The sequence below is a fragment of the Cydia pomonella genome, chromosome 1 (genome assembly GCF_033807575.1).
Source record: "Cydia pomonella isolate Wapato2018A chromosome 1, ilCydPomo1, whole genome shotgun sequence".
Lineage (NCBI taxonomy): Eukaryota > Metazoa > Arthropoda > Insecta > Lepidoptera > Tortricidae > Cydia > Cydia pomonella.
Window position 1 is genome coordinate 29,776,768 of NC_084703.1, and position 14,824 is coordinate 29,791,591.

The window sequence follows — 14,824 nt, forward strand, 5'->3', positions numbered from 1 at the left end:
CCATTGTTATATTTAATTTACTCTGTAACTGTGTTTTTCGTGTTTTTATTTCTATGTACAATAAAGTATATACATCCATAAATATGGCCGCAATGTTGTCCTTGATAGGTCTTTCTGTGGTTATCGGATCAAATTCAACATGTTGGTTATTGGGTTGGTTATTTTGTGTCTTTTGTATAGTTGTTAATCATTTGAAACAAGAAATAACACCTAATCAGAAAAATAAACTTAAATGTGCAAACTCTATAAAAAAGGTCACATCTTGAAACTTGAGAAACCATAGAATATAAGAAAAATATCACAAGAACGTAAACGTTTATGATTTTGTAACGTAAATCTTGTGACCCAAAACTACTTTATATACGTCAAAATGCGCATTTTTAAAGGGGGCTCCAGATCGCTAACAATCATAGTTTTCGAGGAATCTTCATTGTCACTACTCCCCTATGTGCTTAGTCTCCTCTACATAAATTAGTTACACAAAAAATATTAGTTTTTAGCCATCTTCTAAAAGTAATTGAATGCAAAACGATTATTGAATGTATCTACTTAGTAAATATTTTGAAGACAGGGAGGAGTTCTCTCTATTGTACGTTGGGCCTGGTGACGTAATTCGGCTGACGAATTATTTTATTACCTATCTCATATGTAAAGGCGAATTTGACTCCGATGCATATTTTGATTGCGGTGAGCACGTGGAGTTTGTAATTTGTTTGACAGCGAGGTGGGGAGCCCGCGAGGGATGACGAAAATTACGCGAGAATAAAACACATCGTCTCTAGGGCTTTCACTTCAAACAAAATGAAACACGCGCCCGTCGGCGGCCCCTTCGAGCACACGCCCGCTATCTGCCCAGCGACTCGCCAGCACACACACCACTTCTACTTCCACTGACGTTACCGACACCTGAAAATATCAAAATACAAAGCAGTGATCTTGTGATTTTAGAGTAATACACGCATTTGGACTTAACAATATTTTTATAAAATGAGCATGGCGGGACACCTTCTGAAGAGTCTGCTGGTGCTGTGCAGCGTGACCGGCATGTGCCGCAGCGGGACGGCCGCGGAAAACGACAACTCCCTCACCACTCGTAAGTCGTAACTTGTAACACTTGTATGATTTCAGGCATAATTACATATTATCATATTCTATGAATTACATATAATGTAAAGATTTATGTTCAAATGCATTTTTAATAATTTCAACCAAACCATATATTTTGAGGATTTTTTTCTCAACTCTTACAGTCTGCAATAAAAGTAGTGGATCAGACTACTAACGTGTCAAAAATATCGACCATTCTCTAACAGCTTAACGAAAATCTACACGGTGTACTCGTAAAACAATTGGACTATAACTGACACTTTTGAACGCGAACTGTACAGATTGATCTCTAGTAGTTAGGAAAAGAGCTCGGGTGGCAGATACTTTTGGCGCGTTGTTTTATCCGCTACTGTTGATGCGCACTGTACATGTTCAAGGGATGTACAATGCGCAAACCTAATGTACCTAAATATATACATTTTGCAAGGAATTTAAATGATGCGTTATTAATTAGCTTATCGAGAAAATAAAAATATTCAAAACAATATGAGACTGACTTAGCTTTGTAGATAGTTTCCTGCCGTCTGTTTATGTCTGTTTAGTATTAATCAGAATCATAACAGAGCTGTGGAAGGTTTTGAATTGTAGTAATAATCAGTAATTTTCACTTATTTATTTTTAATTATAGGTGCTTATTATGTTTTAATAGTTTTCATATTCAGAAATAAACACGAGAGGATATTGATTAATTTAACTTTTATAAAGGATATTTAAAATAATAATAGTCTACACAATCAAACAAATCGCTACTCGCGCAAAATGGAATATTTCTCTTTTTTATAATAATAATACCTATATAACATGCTAATTCTAAATTCAATTGCTGTAATATAAATCATCATTACTGACATAATAAGTGTTATAAAGTTATAAGTTTATAACTCCATACCTACAACAGAAATGTCATAGGAATGTAATTAAGCACTAAGTATAAATAGCCAGTGCGTTTACATACGGCATAAAGATCAAGACGGTTTATTTTTCAAGTAGGCATATTACATTGCCTATGCCGGCTCTAACCCAACACCTCTGCCTCGAGAAGATTTAAATCCTTCCTAAATTGTAGGGGGATATCCCAATATGGGACCGGCAAGAAATTCTGCCGGACACATCTTTGCAAAACATTTCATCTTATAACTAACATGCATTAAATAAAAAAATACAGTTTAATTTAATATGGTTTTTTTTATCATATACAGCAGGTACTTTCTTATAGAAATTGAATGCACTAGATTGCTAATGCAGGACGTTATCATCGGCAAACATCCCTCCATGATATAATCGCTTATTTTTATAGTATACTCGCGAAATGAGTTTTTGCTTAACAATAGTCTTGAATTTAGAGTCTGTAAGCTTGGTGGCATTTTTTTCATAATATATTGTGCTGCTGTTGACCAACAACATTGAACTAACATTGACCATTAAATCCAGAAAACCGGGTGCCATAAGGAATTTAAAATGTACACTGACGGATAACTTGAGTGTAGGAACATACAATTATTTAGTAATGTTATTAGCGAGGGACCATTCATATTTTGCTAATCAATATAATGTTGTTAACGTTCGTAGACCTTCAACACACGCGGGTCTAGGTACTGTAGCGACAGTATGTTGGTGACCACATTTATACTGGATTATTTACCGCTTTTACAGCAACTAATCTATTTTTGTTAGATCTATCAATTATTTTTATTTGCAAATAATGAATTATCAAACACACGCAATCATCAAGTAAATGGATTTATAACTAAACTAATATGTATATTTGGTTTGTATGTATAAACCAAATAAAGAACACCTCACCACTCAATCATGTCACATTTGCAGAGTCAATTATTCGCACATTTAGAAAATAGGTCCTAATTGTTGTAGGTACCATGCCATGCTACTAATGTAGGTATATTTGCTTTTACTCGAGCATGGTCGCTGATTGTGGATAGATCGTTGAGTAGCAGTCGGAAATTGTATTATAAATATTTACTTATCGCGGAACACTAAATACTAAGAAAAGCCCGCTTCAGTAGCACTTAACGTCATCATTATAATAGCTAGGTTAGCGTCATACCCTAATTACGGGCCAGCGATCGTGAGGTTAGTACAAAAATATTAGTTTCACCAGCGTCTGCGCAACCGTGGTGTCAAGGTTGCGTCACAGTTCACCACCGACCCCGCCACGGCCGGCACTGAGGGACTGAGCTAAGCCCAATATTCACTAAGACTTGTATACATTAGTGTCTGTTCCTTGAGCAGGTGTTTTGTAAAACCAATTTCCCATCTCAGTGCAGTCTCAAAAGTATATAAATCTGCTAAACAATTATACGATACGCCTCGTGTCTCGGGCTAGGCATATCGTATAATACAAATGGAACTTCACTTACAGGTAACTTCGTTTAATTTTGTAATTATAGTGTAAGGTAAAAGACTAATCAATCTGCGTTTTTACATATCTTCTATGTACCGTATAGTTGCCCTTACTTAAATCTTAATAAGCAACTTAATTGTGAAACTTGTTCTTATGCGTTCGTCAGTTTTACATTATATTAATTTCCAGCACCAAAACTTTTTGTTTATACTTATTTGCTTGGTCGGTTGCTGATTTTTAGAGGATGCCTTCTGTGTTTAAGTCTGACTTTTGTACTTTGTTTTACTGTAATCAAACATAAGATATACCATGCATAATGTAAGTACGTACCTAGATATACGTATATAGATATTTCTTTTCATAGGAAAAGATGTAAGAATAAGTCTCGTGATTGACTATTTGATTACTTACATCAGAGTGTGACCTCTAACAAGAGCGTTCTGATGCGAGTCACGCGCGCCATGTGTCCATTTATATTTTAAAGAGTCCATGTATAAGGTTCGTCAAGGCTGAAATGGGCCATCTTTTAGCCGAAATGACGCCTGAAGTGATAATGTTATTCTGCTCAGGCTCGCGCGCACTGTTTGTGTCGTGCTTCTGCGTCGTCATCATTTCTCGGAGTCACCAATTGATGGCATCGAAAATATCGAATTATCTTCCTCACGATTTACTTCCACACATTACAGAAACAACTCATTTTCCTTATCGGGAACTATAAATTTCCATCCATTAATCTTAACTTCACTCTATACAATGAGTGTATATTTGCTTAGTATACATATGGTATACATATTAAACTCTTAACTCGTAATGGTCTCCTAAATTATGTCCGACCTGAATACCGCCTAAATAATAATAACATTCCACACCCAGAAGGAAACCATAAAAAAATAACTGGGCATGTTACGACGACTAATAATTTTAATTTATTTGGATTGCTATTATTAGGAGGTATTTAACTTGTTGTTTTTGTAAAGATTTTAATTAATGATAACTCTATTAAAATGGACAACACCAACTGCACCATTCTCGCACTCTTTGTGGTGTACCATGACTTTATTGATAAAACACCTCACCAATATGTATGTATATTGTTTCTTAGGGTTCCGTACCAAAAAGGTACAAAATGAACCCTTATGGTGCGACTCTGTCCGTCCTTCCGTCTGTCTGTCACATCGCTAAATATCTCGAGAACCACTTAAGCTATCGATTTGAAATTTGGAATAGTTCTGAATAACGCTAACTCAGGCACATTGAAAGTATTTTCTTTTTATTATATATATATATAAGGAAAATGCCCAATATGAAGAAGGGGCATAATTTCAAAGTCTAGTGGCTAGGTCAAGTGGGGTATCATTCGAAAGAGCTCAACTTGTACATTCCAAAACATTTTTTCTATTTTTACATAATGAAATAAATTGATTTATGAAAGCAAATGTAAAAAAAAACCGGACAAGTGCGAGTTGAACTCGCCCACCGAGGGCCCCGTACTTTTTAGGGTTCCGTAGCCAAATGGCAAAAAACGGAACCCTTATAGATTCGTCATGTCCGTCTGTCTGTCCGTTTATGTCACAGCCACTTTTTTCCGAAACTATAAGAACTATACTGTTCAAACTTTGTAAGAAGATTTATTCTATGAACCGCATTAAGATTTTCACAAAAAATTGAAAAAAAAAACAATAAATTTCGGAGGTTCCCCATACCTAGAACTGAAACTCAAAAAAATAAAATTATCAAACCCATACGTGGGGGGTATCTATGGATACGTCGTCATAATAAGAGAATGATAAACCTAAAAAAATATATGATGTACATTACCATGCAAACTTCCACCGAAAATTGGTTTCAACGAGATATAGTAAGTAGTTATTTAAAAACGTAATAAAATTAAAATATTTTTTTTTTTTCATCAAACCCATACGTGTGGGGTATCTAAGGATAGGTATTCAAAAATGATATTGAGGTTTCTAATATCATTTTTTTCTAAACTGAATAGTTTGCGCGAGAGACACTTCCAAAGTGGTAAAATGTGTGTCCCCCCCCCTGTAACTTCTAAAATAAGAGAATGATAAACCTAAAAAAATATATGATGTACATTACCATGCAAACTTCCACCGAAAATTGGTTTGAACAAGATCTAGTAAGTAGTTTTTTTTAATACGTCATAAATGGTACGGAACCCTTCATGGGCGAGTCCGACTCGCACTTGGCCGCTTTTTAGTATTTGTTGTTATAGCGGCAACAGAAATACACCATCTGTGAAAATTTCAACTGTTCATGAGATACAGCCTGGTGACAGACGGACGGACGGACAGCGGAGTCTTAGTAATAGGGTCCCGTTTTAACCTTTGGGTACGGAACCCTAAAAACCATACCCCTCTCCTTATCTTCGAAGTTTACCGAAGAAATAAATATGATTTTTTTACATATTATGTTATATTTACTATAAATTTTACAGGAAAAATATAATCAGACCTCTAACTTCGTAACTTTTTTTTAAATTAACATTTCCGATTTCCGTTTGCAATTAAACCAAATTTACGTGCGTTTATGACACTTAAAATGTCTACGAGATTACATTATAGACACCTTTTTTTAAAATAAAAGAATAATTTTTGATCCCAGTTCACTTGATAGAGAATTATCCTCGAAAAACCAACATACGTGCATTACCTCTGGCAAATCAGACAATTTGTTGTTGCTGTACACAATTATACTTAGCAAAGGTACTTCTGATCAAAAGTCTTTCACCTTTATACGAGATACTTTAAACGAGATAATTCAAAGTTTGTACGGAACCCTCGGTGCGCGAGTAAAACAAACTCGCACTTGACCGGTTTTTTTATGGCAGTCATAAATCTTTTATTTATATTACTTAATTACTTGTTAAAAAATATTATCTTAATATTTCCATGAAAACGACAATCCTAAAGCTTCGTTTCGGTTACACGTCAAATGCTAACAGAATCTGTCATATTTGTTTACATTATTTGCAAATTTTATTGCACTCCACTTTACATGAAAGCATGGCGACCGCCATCTTGGTGACATCGCCTCGTGATTACCTGATTACCTAATTTCTTTGTTTTTGCTCATTAATATTGTTATGTATGTTATCATGCAGTAAATTAGTGTGGAAGTTTGCGGATAATGAAGAATTAATCTGGATACGAGTTTAACCACCATTCTGGTGTCAACGCCAGGTTACCCTTGTGGCTCATTGTAAAGTCCAGCTATCGCTTTACCAGAGCTAATATAACCGTACACTGTTTTGTACTAAATTGTAAAATATTCGTCGATTTAATTATAGTATTTTATGCAACAGTTGTATAAGAAGGGTCAAAAAAGGCGAGTGGCGTGAGTTACAATGTGAGCCGGAGCCGAAGGCGTAGGCGAACATTGTAAAGGAATACGCCACGAGCATTTTTTGACCTACTTATACAACGTTGCATACAATTTTTTTCCTACGAGTCAACAAAAATAAATCTTAATTTAGGTAAACAAATTACAGCAAAAGTATATAGCCAAGACGCGCGAGCATACCTTGTTATGCGCCCGGCCCGCCCCGGGCCGCGGCCGGCCGGTCGGCGACACCTTCTCGTAACTCATGAGGCCCTGGTACTTGCTACTTGCTAAATTCAATTTTTGGACAGTTTTTTCTCAATTTTTGCCACCGTAGCCTGCGGAGACTAACAAGCAACGCTAAGCGGTCTTCGTAGTCTATGGGTGTTGCTATATTACGAGTGTCACATGCGTGTTTCTGACTTATGAAGTAATTATTTTTACTATGCAACCAAATGAATATTTTGTAAGTTGGCATCAATGCACTTAGTTTAAAACTGTATTCTTTTTGGTTTTGTTAGGTTGGTAGCCATTAATCGCAGTAACATTATAGCTTATAAAAGCACTAGAGATTTTATGAGGAATAGACAATATAGACTTTTCTTGAAACCTTTTATGTATGTTCTTATATTCGTGTTAATGAATGCATAAATGGCAGATAACAGTAGAGGAGTAGGAAAAAAAAAAAAACCGAAAAGCCCGTGTGTTCAACATGCCAATCGTTAATGCTCCGTAGCGAACGAAACGCAACTGTCACTGTCGCACTAATATGAAAGAGTGATAGAGAGAGCTGACTACGCTATGCTACGGAGCGTTAACGATTGGCATGTTGGCTACGCGGGCTGAACACTATACTACATATTAATACTACCAATAATAAAGATAATGAAATACCTAAAAAACTATAAATCGCTAATATTAATCCAATAATAAATTTAAAAGGCTAATAAGACACCCATAGCACGCCGCGCCCTTCTTTCTTTTAAGCGTGTTAAAGTATTTTCCTACTCCTCTACTGTTATCTGTCATTTATGCATTCATTAACACGAATATAAGAACATATATAAAAGGTTTCAAGAAAAGTCTATATTGTCTATTCCTCATAAAAGCTCTTGTGCTTTTATAAGCTATAATGTTACTGCGATTAATGGCTACCAACCTAACAAAACCAAAAAGAATACAGTTTTAAACTAAGTGCATTGATGCCAACTTACAAAATATTCATTTGGTTGCATAGTAAAAATAATTACTTCATAAGTCAGAAACACGCATGTGACACTCGTAATATAGCAACACCCATAGACTACGAAGACCGCTTAGCGTTGCTTGTTAGTCTCCGCAGGCTACGGTGGCCAAAATTGAGAAAAAACTGTCCAATAAATTAATTTAGCAAGTAGCAAGTACCAGGGCCTCATGAGTTACGAGGAGGTGTCGCTGACCGGCCGGCCGCGGCCCGGGGCGGGCCGGGCGCGTAACAAGGTATGCTCGCGCGTCTTGGCTATATACTTTTGCTGTAATTTGTTTACCTAAATTAAGATTTATTTTTGTTGACTCGTAGGAAAAATATTGTATGCAACGTTGTATAAGTAGGTCAAAAAATTCTCGTGGCGTATTCCTTTACAATGTTCGCCTACGTCTTCGGCTCCGGCTCACATTGTAACTCACGCCACTCGCCTTTTTTGACCCTTCTTATACAACTGTTGCATAAAATACTATTTTCACATAGCGAAGGTACCGTGATGGCTGTCATTTATACGAGTATACCATTTATTACATTAAAACGCATACATTTTGTTGAGATAATTGAGAGCTGTCACCGTACCCCAAGCTATGTGAAAAATACGATAGAAAGAGAGAAATAATTTGCGTGCTGATATGCATTTTAATTGTAAAGAGTTTTATTACCCCGGCCCGGACAGGTCATGCATACGAGTAGATATCATAGGTGTGGCATGAGGTTACTTATTTTATATGTTTATAATAAATTAATTTTCGCAAATACCTACGTCTAAAACGGATTAACTGATTCAGTTATTGTATTCTGTTAAGGTTTGTCATTAATTAAATGATATTCACAGGTTTGTTTTGGTTTTGAGAACCGGTTTATCACCAAAGTAAATGACTGGGTTTAGTAAATAGGATGATCATATTTAGCTAAGACCTTGATAAATGAGTTGCGTAGGTACATTAGTTTTTCCTGCTAAAAATATGCGCCTGGAGTTTGCTCAGACGTCCGCACCGGCGTATTTGCTCACGCGGTGTTTCGTCAAACGTAGGTACTTAATGCAAACCGACCTTGGCACGAATGAGCTTTAAAATACGCACATCCCGGGCGACAATAATACTTAATGCTGCACATTACCATTAGTGCATGATACAACCATTTCAGATTAATTAGAGGTCTTTGCCAATGCAATAAATTGATCACATAGATCGGGTCAAGAGCATCACGAGTTGTGTTAGCTGGTACTGGCTGGATAAAGTAATTTTTTTTGGAAGTAATTGCTCCGAAAGAAAGAAGAAAGTGTTTTCAAAGTACACAAGACAAATTAGAGCGGGGGGGTTAAACCATGGATCCATACAATATGAAAAAAATCGTGGAAATAGAACTTAAGAAAGACATTAAACGAAAACTATAGCGCACATGACCAGTTAAAATGTTTTTGAGTTATCACAAGTCTCCCCTTCATAGTAAAAACACGTACAGCTACAGTTAAATGTTGTTAAGTACGACATTAAATGGGTTTTTACAGTTATTTGGCATTATTCATGTAAATAAAGCATAATATAAGATAAAATTGCTTACTGTACTCATCCAATTTAATATTTAAAAATTTCTAAAACAGTTTCATTGCCTTTGGGTAGTTTTAGAACTAAAATCCCGCTGATTTTTATATTTTAAGGAACAAATTTAAAATTACTGCCATTTGATAAAACGTGTGTGGTGTCATAAATATTGCAATCTGAATGATTTCGTTGGGGATTATTTATCTTTAGACATGCGAAGTCTCCGATTCCAAGTAAGTCCTAAGAAAAAATAGATGGCCATAGGTCTATTAATTTAATTAGGTACTGATTTTACAAATTTGCATTGCCTTGTTTGGTTTCCTCGTATTCGATAGTAGAGTGTTTAACTTGGGTGAAATGCACCATTTCCATCTAGGACTCTTGGCGCTCGAATTTTAAGAAAAAAACCGATTTCATTGAGGTAGACCGGTGAAATAAAGATTATTATTGATTTTGGATTTCATAAAATGAAATGAAAAAGACGCCTAATTATGTAGAAAAGGAAGTTATAACTAAAAAACTCTAATTGAAAAAAAAGTAGTACGTCCCGAACTGAGAACTCGTGGCTCACCAAAAAAATAGATTAATTGAATGTAGGTACTTAGTCGGCAAAGGATCGAATACCGCGTGCGATTTATTGCCGTGGAGCCCTTAACTGGTAGATATAGTAAGTCACCATAGAGATTAACATAAACGTATCTGTGGTAAGCCGTAATCTTTCTTGTCAAATGTCAAATACCTACTTTATTTTTAATTTCATTTTTATCTTACTAATTATATTTAAATCGTAATTTCAATAACAATTTATTAAATTGACAGAGCACTTTTATTTGATACCAAAATCGACCATACTTTCGAGCAAATAAGATGACCAGAATAGCAAGACCCCTCACAAATAGCTTTTTGGCCTTCTAGGCTCTTGTAGTTCCATAACTCCTTGATCGAGCCTGGACATAATTTACTGCACATCATTTAGGTATCTACACCGTGTCCAATAAGTTCGAATACAGTTACGATCCTTAATAAGATAAATGTACGCATAGTGTATGTAATGAAAATTATATTATATGAAAGGCACACTTATTTATAACTCCATAGGGTTGTAACGACCTGATTATAGCCAGTAATCCGTATGTCTAGACTGCCAGTGCTAAAAATTTGTATTCGAACTTATTGGACACGGTGTATATAGTAAATGATGTACTCACCTAATTGCACTAATTATTACCTTATTACCTAGCCTAGGCTAAAGTTGGATCGGAAAAATATTTTTCCTAAGAATGCCTTGTCTTAAACCTATTGATTTTAATTTTTAACATAATCGTTGGAGCTTTTTTCCAAAATCAATTTACAAGATGAAGATAATATTGTAACTATTATATAATAACGTGTTTGTACAGTCAGCATCAAATACTTTGTAGCAACCAAAGTAGCCAAATAGTTCGGTACACCATATACCACTTTGACTGCTACAAAGTATTTGACGCTGACTGTACAACTATTGTTAATGTATAATACATATACCTGGAACTTGAAACATTCCTCAACAGTTTGTAAATAAAATATAGGCATATACAACATTTATTTGTAAAAGCTTCATAAGTTGTGTTACAATAGGGGTAAGTGGGTGGGTTATTCATCTTTTCCGTAATTATGATATTATTTGACATTGTAATGAATTTATTTTGCTATTGATATTTGATGTTTTTTAGGGTTCCGTAGCCAAATGGCAAAAAACGGAACCCTTATAGATTCGTCATGTCCGTCTGTCTGTCCGATTATGTCACAGCCACTTTTTTCCGAAACTATAAGAGCTATACTGTTCAAACTTGGTAAGTAGATGTATTCTATGAACCGCATTATGATTTTTACACAAAAATAGAAAAAAAAAACATTAAATTTTGGGGGTTCCCCATACTTAGAACTGAAACTCAAAAAATCTTTTTTCATCAAACCCATACGTGTGGGGTATCTATGGATACGTCGTCATAATAAATAAACCTAAAAAAATATATGATGTACATTACCATGCAAACTTCCACCGAAAAATTGGTTTGAACGAGATATACCTAGTAAGTAGTTATTTAAAAACGTAATAAAATTAAAATATATTTTTTTTTTCATCAAACCCATACGTGTGGGGTATCTAAGGATAGGTATTCAAAAATGACATTGAGGTTTCTAATATCATTTTTTTCTAAACTGAATAGTTTGCGCGAGAGACACTTCCAAAGTGAAAAAATGTGTCCCCCCCCCCCTGTAACTTCTAAAATAACAGAATGAAAAATCTAACAAAAATATATGATATACATTACCATGCAAACTTCCACCGAAAATTGGTTTGAACGAGATCTAGTAAGTAGTTTTTTTTAATACGTCATAAAATTAAAAAAAAAAAAAATATTCAAACCCATATGTGTGGGGTATCTATGGATAGGTCTTCAAAAATGATATTTAAATTCCTAATATTATTTTTTTCTAAACTGAATAGTTTGCGCGAGAGACACTTCCAAAGTGAAAAAATGTGTGTCCCCCCCCCCTCCTGTAACTTCTAAAATAACAGAATGAAAAATCTAAAAAAAAATATATGATATACATTATCATGCAAACTTCCACCGAAAATTGGTTTGAACGAGATCTAGTGAGTAGTTTTTTTTTTAATACGTCATAAATGGTACGGAACCCTTCATGGGCGAGTCCGACTCGCACTTGGCCGCTTTTTCTGTCTAGATATTGTATACATATAATAAATAGTTGACTATCATAATATAAATTCATATTATAATATTTTATATTCTATTTTAATATTATGAAAGAAATAAATGTAGAACTATAAGCCTTGTAATGTAACGGGGTAGCTGGGTTGGGTACACACTTTACTACCTAGGTACACAGTACACAGTATTTTTATGTTGTACTTATCAATAATTAATGTTGCTTTTTGACTTCTCATTTCTCTCGTATCGTGTGTCTATGACTATATTGTTTTTAATTTGATTATGAGAATAAGCTTTACATCGAAAAAATCTTAAAAGTGGTTGAATTTGGTTTTAGTTTGTAATAATAATCGCTATTGGAGATGATGAGGTTAATGGATTAGAGGTAGAAATGTGAGAATAATCAGAGAAATGCTATAAAGTGGGTTTGCAGGTCGCCGCCGTGTTGCCACTTACATAACCAGATTTATGTAATCGCTGACCTTGTGCAAGAGATTAGTATACGAAATGACCACTGCTGTTCAAGTTCAACGTTATTCTTATAAACCTTACCTAACGATTACTAATCGATGTCAATGTAAATATAGAGTAGGTGTAGGTACCTAAGTAAACATTATTTATCATCTTTTTGTATCAGTGGGTGCCAAGTGACGATTTTTTGCTTGAAGCAGGAGTAGCTTACGCGTACTTACACTTTTCACTATTTATTTAAAGACAGTTGTATAGCAACCAATTAGTATTTAAAAGCGTAATATTTAGGTTATATTATATTTTAAGTCACATTATACTTACGTGCGACCCGAGGGTTATCCAAGTGTCGGTTAGTTAGTGATGTAGTCAAAACATTTTCTATTGGTCTCGCATGCAGTACAAAACTATTCCAAGGTCAAGTAACGTAAATGAAAGATGGCCAAATGAGCCGTAAGGTATATCACCGGCGGCGGCAGCATTTCTCGGCTCACCTTGCCACCGCTGACCGCTTGCGTCACGGCACGCGGCACACTTCGCCTCTTACATAACCGCCCCACGTGTAATCATTTCTTGCGAACACATTGATTGCTGATTAACTGATTTGTCATTGTTCACTTGCTAAGTGTTGCGCCGGCATCAATGCAATCCTCAGATCTATCTGATTATAAATTATAGTTATAATTATAGTTATATGTTTAGTGAGCATCAAAAGTAGCGGATGAGACAACGCGCCTAAAGTATCTGGAATACTTTTCCAAATAATGATATATCCATATAGTTCGCGTTCAAATGTATCTGACACAGTCTAATTGCTGTACATATATGTAGAGATAGAGACATCTATTTTTGTTTTATGATAAGTTATTAGATAATGGTATATACAAAGTGTAACAAAAATAGTGGGGATCCGTTTAAGGGCATATTCGGTATCGTGTTCTGATAAGGAAAAAAAATTGATTCTAAAAAAAAAAATTTCTATGGGGGCTATTTCTATTTCTATAGTTTGTCCAAGTCGGCTAACCCTCCATACAAAATTCATTTTTTTTGCGTATACAATTTTTCCTTCTACTTTTTACAAATTTTAACACGATACGGAATATGCCCTTAAACGGATCCCCACTGTTTTTGCTTCACCGGTAGGTAGTTTTTATGGACAGTCTGATTTTGCATTGATTAGTTGTGCCCTAGTTTGCGAAATAAATTAACAGTAAAGATTTCGTTCTAAATGGAGTATGGTGCAACTTGACATTTTAGTTACAAAGCAGAGCAAGGCGCGACATTTGAAATAAAAAGGCTTTGTATTTAAATGAAGCTAATAAACATGATTAAAAGATTGTCCATGCAGATTTTACACTTAAACTTCGCTTGTTCGTTGGTCGTCCCGTTTGTATTTAGTTCTGTAATAAACAATCAATAATAAATATATCCAGCAGTGGTAGCATGGTTCCATTTTTATTGCTTGTCACTATGCCCGTCACTTTCGCATTTACATACTTGTTAGAACGACAGTACAGTTTCACATTAATTACTTTATTAATGTAGGTAAATGTAAACGATATATTTTCAGCGGAGTACATATTGCCGTGTAGCCGCAGTGACCCGCAGCTGGATTCGTGCGTGAAGCGCTCGTTCAACCACCTGCGGCCGTACCTGGCGCGCGGGCTGCCCGAGCTGGGCGTGCCGGCCGTGGAGCCGCTGCTCATCGACCGGCTCGTGATGGCCAACGACGCCGGGCCCGTGCGCGTCACCGCCGCCTTCACCAACATCACCGTGCTCGGCCCCAGCAACTACACCGTCACTAAGATAAGGTGCGACTCATTGTATGTACCTAAGGCACAACAAACGGCAGCTGCCTACTTACCAATAATCTGCGCAAATCTGGTCGAGACCCGTAAAATAAAATCAAAATGATAAAAACTATTGTTTTGATCTACAACACAATAGTTTTTAATATTTTTACGTTTAATCTTTTTTTTACGCTGTTGCAATAAAATTTCGTTACGATTGGTTATGTTTTGGAGGAGGAAAATGTCCAGAA

The 14,824-nt window shown here is 35.5% G+C and overlaps 1 protein-coding gene across 1 annotated transcript in view; it reads left to right on the forward strand.

Moving 5' to 3' along the window:
* The window catches only part of LOC133528098 (protein takeout-like), a 19,118-nt gene continuing 4,294 nt past the window's right edge, over positions 1-14,824 (forward strand). Inside the window, exons 1-2 of the mRNA XM_061865322.1 lie at positions 1-1,093; positions 14,354-14,594. Of these exons, the coding sequence (XP_061721306.1) occupies positions 988-1,093; positions 14,354-14,594 (347 nt within the window). The 5' untranslated portion in view covers positions 1-987. The remainder of the gene's footprint in view (positions 1,094-14,353; positions 14,595-14,824) is intronic.